The sequence below is a fragment of the Sinocyclocheilus anshuiensis genome, unplaced genomic scaffold, assembly GCF_001515605.1.
Source record: "Sinocyclocheilus anshuiensis isolate Anshui unplaced genomic scaffold, SAMN03320099.WGS_v1.1 scaffold700, whole genome shotgun sequence".
NCBI classification, from domain to species: domain Eukaryota; kingdom Metazoa; phylum Chordata; class Actinopteri; order Cypriniformes; family Cyprinidae; genus Sinocyclocheilus; species Sinocyclocheilus anshuiensis.
Window position 1 is genome coordinate 570,883 of NW_015555756.1, and position 12,262 is coordinate 583,144.

The 12,262-nt window shown below is 36.7% G+C and overlaps 1 protein-coding gene across 1 annotated transcript in view; it reads left to right on the forward strand.

The window, feature by feature from the left end:
* The window catches only part of LOC107673839 (beta-galactoside alpha-2,6-sialyltransferase 1), a 25,829-nt gene extending 18,032 nt beyond the window's left edge, over positions 1-7,797 (forward strand). The window contains 1 exon segment of the mRNA XM_074186957.1: positions 5,932-7,797. Coding sequence (XP_074043058.1) covers positions 5,932-6,405 — 474 coding nt within the window. The 3' untranslated portion in view covers positions 6,406-7,797.
* Positions 7,798-12,262: the final 4,465 nt, after the last annotated feature.

Sequence of the window (12,262 nt, forward strand, 5' to 3'; positions counted from 1 at the left end):
AATGAATAGCTCGACACAACTCATACCGGGGCAGAGTCTAGACAGGGCTTTCTTCCGTGTAGATATAAATTATATTCTTCGCATCAGCTGGGCATGGCAGGGTATGATATGACAGCTGTCATAGCCTACCCTGCTCACCCAGTAAGTTTGTTTGTTTAATGAATTAATTAATTTGTATTAAATATTAAAAATAAATATTTTAAACACTAAGACAAAAAGGAAGGAATAATAAATTGGCTTGGGTATATATAGGCCTATAATGTTCACGCAAGAACTGTCATTTTGACTGACAACCAGAGAACAACAGATATTAAATAGCCTGCTATTAGAGTTATATAATGTAGTCTTGTGTTTTATTAAAATTGATTATAATTGATATCTCAAAAGGATATGCACTTGTGTGCAGCGTGAGCTGCTGCGCACTCGCACTGCAACGCAAGATTTTCATAAAATATAATAACTTGCCATTTCGGTTTGTTTCTCACCAAACCCTCAGTATACCTTCAGAATGCTTGGAATATACGCCACGAGATGCATAGGATTATTTTACGACAGATATGCATCCGCTTAAAAACAAAAAACAAAACCTAAAGTCACCATTCTCTGCCATTAAATTGGCAAGTGCGAGCAGGACACGTTTAAAAACGTTTAAATAAGCATATTTAAATATTAAGCGGCCTGTAAATCATTAATATTAATCATAATTTTATTGGTAATACCATTACGTGCCTAGGATGTGCCAGCTACGTTGCCAGCTGGTAAATCGTGAAATTACCTACCGATCCATTACGTAACCGGTACGTCATGTGTTAGCTGGGAATAAATCCATTACATTTTCTATTGTGTTTTGGGCAGGGTTCTATTGTTTTTTTTTTTAATATAAATACAATTTAGTTGTGAGTGGTCTTGTGTAGTAATATGAGACATTAAATGTTGATCACGCAGACCGTCTATTATAAAAAAACTATTTCTTCACGGAATAATTTTTTATCATGGGTCACTATGACAGGTTAAAATTTACATTCGAATACCTAACAATAAACCTTTATTTTAGACACTTTGCTTATTTGTGTACAATCTCTTAGTAGTTTTAACTTTTTATCAAACTCAGCTATAATGTAATTATATTTATATTTGGGCAGAGTTCTATTGCTATGTAATAGAATGTAATGTGCAATGAAAAGTACAGGTTTTGATTAACTCAGCTTATCTTTGTAAACAGCTATCATGTATGTAGAGTTGTATGTAGAAGCGTTTTGTCTTCTATGTTTAACATTTTTACGAACAGTGCAAACAAAATGGCACATTTTTTTCACATTAAAGTGCATAACGAGCTTCTCTCACTATGAATTTAACCGGAGGCTATGGTTAAACCTCTCCCGCTGTCAGATGCATAATCTGACACGAGCACTGACGCGCGCGCGTACATAGGTCCATTCTTTCATTTACAGTACATACTGCTGCATTGCACAGAAATTACTACCTTCATATTTACATATGGTTGGCACACGCCACTGAAAACTGATGTGTTATTAAAGATAGCGGTCTTGTGCTTAAGATGCCCTTAATGTGCTATAACACCACTGGTCGCCAGAGGCTGCAGCTGAACTTCCGGTGGACTAAAACGCACTTTGTTCATAAAAATACTTTATTTTTCGTTTTGGTTTTATTGTATATTTATTTGATGCATTTAAAGAAATATTGAGGAAAACAAACCAAAAATATGTCTCAGATTAGTTTTTTATGTTCATGAATATGGTGGAATATGTACAAAACTAACGGTTTATTCGTTTTTCCGTTTTGAAAACAAAAACTAATAAAGGAATTATCGGAAGGTACACAGACCGATTATGTTGAATCCATGTATCATTAAATCATTTGTTTTTTGATTTAATATTGAAAGTAGAAAAATGAGAAAACGGCTCCTTTTTCATTTTTTTTTTCTTTCCAAAAAACGAAAAACGAGAATTCAGCTTAAATTTTCATTTTTCGTTCATGGGTGGAAAAATTAATAAACAGCTTGAATATTCGATTTCTACATGTGGGCGGGAATTAAACGCCCCTTTCTGCTGATTGGTCAGCCGAAGATCAAACCATGCCATCATCAGTACGTTTTGATAGTTTGTTTTTCAATTTGAAATGAAATAACCGGAAACGAGAAAACGGTCGTTTTTTTCATTTGTTAAAAAACCCCGAAAAAATTTGATTTTGGCTCGATTTTCTTTTTTTTTGGTTCACTGGTAGAAAATGGATAAAAAACTTCCCTTGTGGGCAGTCATAACACGCCCCTTTCTGCCGATTGGTCAACCAAATCTGAGCCCGTGACGTCATCCTCAGATGACAAAATGTAAATGCCTCTATCAGGGTCGGTGCACAAAGTGCAGAAAATGTCTGAGAGCACAAGAAACAGAGAAATATAACCAAGGAAAACATGATTTTGTGTGCAATTCGGATAATTTTGCATTAATATTTCAGTTTTCTGCAATATGATTTTAAATGTGTTTAAAGTTTTGATTCGTGCTTATTATAATTTTTTGAATGCGTTATAACATTTTTGATTTACACTTATTATTTTTTGATCCGTGACCATTGTTTGCTATTCTGAAAACTTTGCTTAAATGTTGGTTTCACGCTTGTTATTTTTTTTATCCGTGACTGCAATACATTTGGCGGGAATATGATCCCATAGATGGCCACAGCATAAACCGTTTTAAAAAGCTTCAAGTAATTAACCTTTTTCCGATACAATTGTGTTGAAAGCTTCGCTGGTTCAGAACGCTTCACTTCGCCATCACTACTGTATAGCTCAAAGAATGTCATGCACTATCATTTTAAATAATTTTCGACATTTTGGGTAGTTTTGATGCCATGAGCCAGTTTTGATGACTTTGCTATGATCATAAATATAGACTAATAATTAATGATCAGTTATAATTACAGACTTGTCACAGCACTCATTTGTAAACCACTTTGGATAAAAGCGTCTGCTAAATGATTAAATGTAAATGTATAAAATGTAAAAAATTGTAATAATGAAAAATGAGTGCACGTTTCCAGTGTATGTAGGTAAAATACAAAAGCTCCGACATGGAGTGGATATAGTAGAAAGATAGAAAAGGTTTAGAAATGTTCACACAATCATGCTGCACGTACCAGAAGTTCAGCGCTCCGACACTACATGCGTACCACGCCCGAGCCCAACTGAACTGAGCTCTGGCCCACTTCCAATCGAGCCAACGACGGCTAAACAAATGAAATGAAACGGGCTTTGGTTGTCAAATGCGCTCAGGCACGGTTAAGATTGCCTAGTGTGATACACCCTTAGGGTGTACTCACACTAGGCACGGTTGCCTTGAACCGAGCCCGAGCACTCCCCACTCGCCCCGCTCGTTTGTGAACGAGCCGGCTCTAAGAGCCGGTTCTTTGTAGCGAACGAGAAGAGCCGACTCCCGACGGGGAGAGCCGAATCTTCAGTCGGAGCCTTCTATTTTAGCCCAATTTAGCAATTGTGAATGGTTTGTGTGTTGGTAAGCAATTTTTTTTATTTAGTGTTTTTATAAAAGCCTAATTTTTATGCATTTTTTCGTTAGAAAAAAATACACATGTGGCTAATCACATGGGAGGACAGACTAGGATCATACCATTATGTGAAAGAAGGAATGGGGACACAAGCTCTGAAGATAGCGAGTGTAGTGGTACAGGCCAGGTACACAGAGCGACCGAAAGAGACGGGGGAGCCGGATTTAAAGAGAAGGGTCTGGCTGCAGCCTCGCACTTGCACTCTCAGACTTGCATTCTCAGGCTTGCACTCTCAGACACTTGCTCACCTTCACTCTCCGATACCTGCGACGTCACTTGCAATCGACATAAATCGTGCGTGTTGCCAGTGGAGACAAGACGCTGTGGTGATTAAACGATTAAAACTAATTTAATACTATAACGTACAGGGTATACAAAGTATATACAGACCAACAAATATGAGCATTGTTGCAACATCGGTCCCCTCAGAGAGAGTCTTCTCAACAACAGGACAAATAATCACTTAAAGGAGAAATCACATCAGCACATCCAAGCTGAGGTATCTGATATTTCTGAATGCCAACCTTCACTAAAGACTAAAGTGTTTTATTAAAGTTTTATTAAAATCTGTTTTTTTTTTTACGAAAAAAAAAATGCATGAAAATAAAGCTTTTATGAAAACACTGAAAAAATTGCTTACCAACACAAACCATTCACAACTGCTAAACTGGGCTACAATAGAAGGCTCCGAGTGACAATAAATAAAGAGCCATTTAGGAGCCGAAAGAGCCGGCTCTTCTAAGGGAGCCGAGCCAAAAGAGCCGAACTTCCCATCACTACTAAACATTCCGGGCCGGCGCACGCTTACGTCATGTATGAGATAACGGAGAAAACCACTTTCTCTAGTATTCTGCCGAATAATTAATAATAATTAATTTATAATTTATGCCGTGCATTGATTTTCACTTGTATGTATCAGAAAATTATTACGAAGGCAGCTGACGTTAATGAAATAATTTGCAGCTTTACTCGCAACCTACATTTCCTGTTCATCAATAAGATAAGAACCAGGCCCATTATAAACCTAAATATACTTGATTAAATTAAATTAATTGAAAAGTGTAGTGTAGTAGTAGTAATAGAATGTTTGCAGTCGTAATGATGATATAGCGATCACACTGCATGCGTACCGCGCCCAAGCCCAACTGAACCGTGCCCTGGCCCACCTCTTCCAACCGGGCCAGGGCCGGCTAAACGAACCGCGCCCGAGCGCGGCACGGAGCGCTCACACTAGTCAAACGAACCGGGCTTTGGGGGTCAAACGCACTCGGGCACGGTTCAAAACGCCTAGTGTGAGTACACCCTTATTCTCCCGCATCCCGCACACATGAGTCTCTACCCGCCCGCACCCGCACTGGCCCATCAAGTGTTGTCCCACGCCGTACTCTGTTGCGTTGGGTCCCGCGATCGTGCAGGTCTCGACTCGGAAGGTGCCTGTTAAATGTTATGATCGAGGCTCTGGACTCTGAGCATAACTTGTTTTTCTATAATAAACTATAAAATATTTTCTATAAAAACGTTAATGCCCTGGCAGTGACAAATAGCTTTGGTTTTATATTTAATTTGATTACATTAATGTTATAAGTTGAGATTACAAGAAATATTTTAACTGCTACTATGTAATGAAATACTGCTGTAAAAAAATCACCTTATTTGTTTAAAGTGTTTGCAAACCAAATGTTATTGCACTTTTGTTCATATAGCAGAATAGTGCACAATACACTGCTTTTTAATTCATTATTGAATTTTGTGCGTAATGCGATGAATCGCAATTAAAAAGTTTAATCGTTGCCCAGCACTAATATAGATAGATAGATAGATAGATAGATAGATAGATTGATTGATTGATTGATTGATTTATAGATTTGGTTTAGATGTTATTTTTGTATTTTCTGCTTTTTAAGTCAATTTTAATTAAAGTTTTTGTAATTTTTATTACTTTTTGTTGTTTTTAAATATAATTTTTATTAATTTTTACTAAAGTTTGTTATTTTACTACATCAGGGTAAACTAAATTAAAATTAAATGTTGCCTCGTTAAGTAGCTGAAATAAAATAAGTTTTATATTTTATTTACTTCAAGTAATGAAAATGTTTTCAATGGTTTTAGTTGAACATAACCCTGATTGTAATATACAATAATTAGAATTTAATTTCTTTAACTTTATTCAAAACTGTTTCATGTTGACCCTAAAATAATGATTGAAAGAATGAAAAAATAATTATGAAATGTGAAACAATAAAAAAGATATATATAAAAATAATTATATTATACACAATAACTGAGGTTTTGTAAACATTCCAGATTTTATAAATTTGATTTATGTATTTCTCTTTTTATTTTTCCTTTCAGTGGTTCAACAAGACAGATTACCCTATATTTAAGCAGTATCAGCGATATCGACGCTTACACCCTCAACAGCCATTTTATATTCTGCACCCACGAATGGAATGGCAGCTGTGGCAGCGAATACAAGACAATATGGTGGAGACGATACAAAAAAACCCACCCTCATCAGGCTTGTTGGGTAAGTTATACTGAGTTAGAAAAAACAAACCAGGTAAAATTTAACCACATATGGTAAAAAAAAAAAAAAAAACTTCGCGACGGAAAACCGAGCTGTGCCACTACTACCAGCGCTTCAGTGATGCAGCCTGCACCCTAGGTGCCTACCACCCTTTACTCTACGAGAAGAACCTGGTAAAGAGGATGAACAAGGGGTCTGACCATGACATTTACACTCATGGCAAGGTCACTCTCCCTGGGTTCATGACCTTTGACTGCACCAACAGTTCCACTTCCAGCACTGTCAAAGACATAATCTGAGGGTAAACTGATTTTTTTGGTACACTTTCAGAATGTAACAGTAAAGCGCATTATTTAGTCTACAACTGTAACAAGTATAGTCTGGTCTTTGAGTGAGATCAAGAGTTGGATCACTGGTGGAAAATAAAAACCTAACACACTAACGATTGCTTCCTGAAGAGAACTAAATTCACACAAAATGCTGAATATAGTGGCAAGTTCTGTATATGTGTAAACTACTGTCTATCATTCCTTAACTTAGTGGTAAATTCACACTGTTTGCTGTTAACTAACAGAAAAAGATCTCAATACCACTTATCTGCCTCTCATGTGAGATGCAAACACTGAAAATGACTTTCAAGCACTGCCTGACACATTACAGCACTGATGTCAAAAGAACTGGAATTTACAATCTAACAAACATACAGATTATTAGACAAGAAAGTAGCCAAGATTCTGTCCATAAACGTGTAGCATGCAAAACACTTATGTCCAAAGCCGGCCTGCTGCTTCCATAATGTGCAGGTTTTCAATTTATGCAACACAATCCTAACACATCATTCATGCAATATTGTTAATGATTTGCCAGCAGACACATGCCATTAGCAAAAGAATGCTTTAAATGTATGTATTTTATGAAAGCTGTATTTCAAGGCCTGGAGATCTGTATGCATTCAGTATTTACACTGTGACGTCTTTCCTCTCATAGCACTCTGTAACCAGTTGTAGGGCCGTGGAGAATGTCCTTGCATGCTTTACTGAAATTGCACTATATCATACCTTTGGTAAACCTGTATTTAGTTGTATTTATGAACTTGGTGAGAAGGAAACTACAGAATGTGCATGTTTGTCCAGTTTTATACAGATTCGAATTCAGTTTAGGCTCTTAAAACATGAAAGCTGATACCCTTATGCATTTTGAAGAGAAAAGGGTGTTTATTTTTCGTAGTAGTATTATTTTTTTCAGTGTGTTGATCCAGGGTGTGTCATTGTATCCCACATCCATTATATTTACTCAAACACACAGATTACAGTATGTAAATACCAAAACACAATTACTAATACTGACTGCGCCTAGTGATTATGTTCATATGAATCCTGAATGATGCGAGACAGGGTCTTAATATTCATATATTAATTAGTCTAAAAGTTAACATGAAATTGCAAATGACCTCACTTGCTTTTAAAATCATACCTTTGTACACTTCTCAAACAACTTTTTGGTCAACACAAATGGTTTTATGTTGGCTTTACAGTAGAATTGTGAAGCTTAAATGTGAATTGAATTGAGTAAAACGCATTAGTTTACATTTCAAATTTTTGAACCTTATGTTCTCTTTCATGTAAAGGAATCTTTATGAGTAATTTGTAGCATACAGCAGATTAATATTATGAATATATTTAAAAAAATAAGAGTTAGCATAGAATGTGTTTTTGCTCTGACTACAAATAACTGTTTTTAATTTATAAAATGATGCTATTGTCTGCAAACTGGACTACTTCAAGTGTAATTCAGATGTGTCTCACGTAAATGAACTTTTGTCATGTTTTACATGGGTAAACCAATTCAGATTGATCAAAATAATCTGGGCTATGCATATGTGAACAACTGTCAAATGTATAGATGTTTCAAATGTTTCTCTAATGCAATGACAGTTTTTTATTTTTCAAGAATCTTCCCTTTAAGCATTCTGATTTACTTTTACTCTGTTGAAATTTAAATGCCAAAGTTGTTGTGTACACATACAAATTATTCAAATGAACTGTTGGACTCGATGGACTGTGATAAGATTGTAAAATGAAGCATAACTGAACAGAACCTTTGTGCTTTTTGGATAACATGTTACTTGGATGACATCTAATGTCCTTCACTTACAGCAGGAAGGGAACAACTACTTCTCTATTATACGTTACTGGAACACATACAAAATTATCTTAATCCGGCTTAATGCATGGTTCACAAGTTTAGGCTATTACTAGCTGAACAAGTGGGACATTGTTTGCTCTATAAAGGTGAGCATGAATATCTAGCTCTGTTAACTTGCTGGTGAGGACACTGTAACCTGAGACCTGGCTAACAAATCTCAGCACGAATGGCACCGATATATTTAGAAACATTGCTGCTGAAATGCTCTCAACATGGCAACCTTTCCGTTTGACTGGTTCACAATTACAAGTGTTCTTCCGGTGTACAAATACCTGTGTGCCACCACACCACTAACTTTGTCAGTGTTATTGTTTCGATTTGTATGCTCTATGCCAGGGCTGTCCAAACTCGGTCCTGGAGGGCCGGTGTCCTGCAGAGTTTAGCTCCAACTTGCCTCAACACACCTGACTGGACGTTTCTATGCCTAGTAAGAGCTTGATTAGCTGGTTCAGGTGTGTTTAATTAGGGTTGGAGCTAAACTCTGCAGGACACCGACCCTCCAGGACCGAGTTTGGACAGCCCTGCTCTATGCAGTTCTGTACAGTAACGTCTTCAAAGTGTAATGTGATCAATTCTATAAGCTGGCAAAGACAAACTTGTTTCACAAAACAAGAAAGTAATTTATAAAATTGGCACTTCTGCAACTGGCATCAAGAACATACAATGTCAATTATTGTACTGCTTTAACCTTAATTATATTAAATTTGTAAATGAATTTAAAGTATTATTACAATTCAACATGTACATATTCTTAAACAACATTATATGGCTCTTGGCAAACTTACTGTAATAACCCTGCTTGTCATATTGGCACTTCACTGCAACAATTAGAAGACTAATAAAATAACTACTGCTTACATTGTAAATGTGTCTCTTTCTTCCAATGGTTTCAATATGGTGTAATATGACAACAACTAATAAGTCCACTCAAAATTGGCTACTTTATAGATAGAAAACAAAAAACATTTTGGTCACCCCGTCAGGGAATCGAACCCCAGTCTCCCGCGCAGCGGCCCTAAACCGTTCGCATTCATTCTCATTGGTAGTGCTCAACCAGGGCTGTCCAAACTCGGTCCTGGAGGACCGGTGTCCTGCAGAGTTTAGCTCCAACTTGCCTCAACACACCTGACTGGACGTTTCTATGCCTAGTAAGAGCTTGATTAGCTGGTTCAGGTGTGTTTAATTAGGGTTGGAGCTGTGCTAAACCACTACGGATGCAATATACTTTCGGCCGCTAGCGCTTTTGTGGCGCTCTTCCGTGTTTTGGCACCCCGGGAAAGTTGAATTCGCAGAAGAAGAAAACAGCGGCGATCGCCTCGGTTGTTTAATTCAACGCATTCAAAGCGTCTATCAAAGGTAAGATACTTTATGTGAGATCAGTTTACGTTTTGTTACCGGTAATGCTGAAATCACATTAGTAAACTTTGTTCGTTTCCAAACGTTACCTGTCGGGTTTTATTTACTATAGTTCATCGTAGGTTGATTCTTGCACTTGAATTTTGCACGCAAAATTATGAACATGGCTGTAATTTACGTTTCTGTGTATTGTTTGTCATCATTAACACGTCATCTGTTGATTACAAGCTAAATTATGAATGGATAACCATTAATTTCATTTTTGTAATGAGATTACATGTATTCCACAGTTCAAAAATGTTTTCTGACCATGGTTTTACTGTAGTAACCATAATTTAGCCATGGTATTTTAGTTGAATCACAACAATAAATTTACTATTGTTATTGTATTGGGCATTATATTTACAGTACAGCCATAAAATTGTAAATGAATATCAATCAGCCAAGAACAGTAGGATTACTAGTTTTACTATAGTAACATTATGGTTTATATATATATATATATATATATATATATATATATATATATATACACACACACACAGTATATTATATGTGTGTATGTATGTATGTATATGTGTGCGTGTTTATTTGTGTCTGTAATAGAATTATTGCTTTTTGTAATATTGCTATTTTGTTGTTCTTGTAGAGACCACTGTTTGTACACTGCCTGTGCCCTTGCTGTCATCTTTTCCTGGAACCCAAGCAGATCCTCAGTCAGATACAGGTAAATATTTGACACATTAACAACACCATACACAAAAGGTTTCTGCAGGTTTTAAAGTCTTAAAATGTCTTCATTTACCCTTACACAAATTAATGCCTTAAGAAAGTTTTAAATCAGAGTACAAAGTCTTAAATTCATAAAATGATGGCATTAAATGTTGGATGCATAGCAAAAAGTGAAGGAATCTCTTCCTGTGTTTTCTATTGTTTTCCAACACAAATATCAAACATCTTTCAATCAAGATATGTTTATTTCACATCCAAATGTAAAATGAAGTCTTGAAAAATGTAATAAAATTAAATGAGTTTACACTTAAAACACTAACAAATATTTGTCAATGAGGTGTCAAACCTTCCCTTTAAATTAAGTTGACTTTTTTGCCAAATGGCAGATATTAGTTCTTGTTTTAATCACAGGAAGAACATCACATTTTTGCAGCATGATCTGAATGTACAGAAATATATACTGTATTTCCATATTCTAGTGTCTGGGAGCGGAGTGTTTCAGTGCATTTTTGTAAAATGAATTAAATTATGAATATCTGTTGGAAGTTGTATTTTCAAACTCATTGTGTTTCTCTCCAGACATTTACATTTACAGAACATATTTGTGTTTTTCCTCACTTGGTCTTAAAAAGGTCTTAAATTTACCTTCATAAAATCTGCAGAAACTCTGTTTCCTTACACATTAAACTAAATATTCAACTTGTTGCAGACACCACTGGTACACTGCCTGTGCCCTCGCTGTCCTCATCTCATGGTTCCCATGTGGAGCCTCTATCAGAATTTTCAGAATGCAGAAATTGATTAAATTTTTTCCCTCTGTATAGGAACTACATATATGCCACCTCTGCCTATGCTGGCCTCGCCTGCATCCCGTACTGGACCTGTAAAGACTGGTGGCAGGGTATTTGTACTGGACCACAAACACCGAGCCCATTGACAACTTGCTTAATAAACACCATGGGAAGAAGGACATCCTCAGGACTATGCAGCAATGGTCCACAATTCCTCTACTGATCCAAACAGCATGCTCCATTCGACCACAAAACTACACATTTCACTGACAAGCACCTGGCCAAACTGCTGAACACCAGTTCATCATTAAACAACTCAAGAGAAACGTCTTTAAAGCAGGTAGTAAAATAACCAGATCACCAGTGGTTAGGGCTGGGTATCGAGTTCGATACTTTTTAGGCACTGACCAGGGACGCGGGAAGTAGGGGTGCTGAGGGGCCTGCAGCACCCCGTTTTCACATGGTTGCAAATGCAACTGCAAGTTTGTTCATTTAAATTTATTCAGTTTTAGCATTTAATAATTTATTTGTAATGATCTCTGAAATGTAAATTGTAAGTGGGCTATAACAAACCCATGTTTATCTTTATAAACATGATTAAGTTTTCTTGTGATGTTTTCTATATGGGATGATTAGCCTAATCCTCATGAACACGTGACGCTAGCGCGTGGTATCAGACATGAACTGTACAGAATGCTAACAAGATTAACTTTTTTCATGGGATGATTAGCCTAATCCTCATGAACACGTGACGCGGGCGCGTGGTATCGACATGAACTATACAGAATGCGAACAAGATTAACGTTAATACAAGGAGATAATGGCGCAAAAGCGAATTTCAGGTTTTTTTAAATGCCCATCCCAGCAAACTTTCCAAAATAGGCATCCAACACCAGCCCCAGCACGAGCACCGACGTAAGTGAACCAGCTCCAGCATGAGCACGGAGACAAGTAAGCCTAGCGGACCCAGCCCAACCCCCGAGATTGATCAGCTACTATCGATAATTTCAAAAATGTGATATGCAGTCAAATTTCCCAGTGTGTATGCCACTTAAACGAGTGTTCATATCGA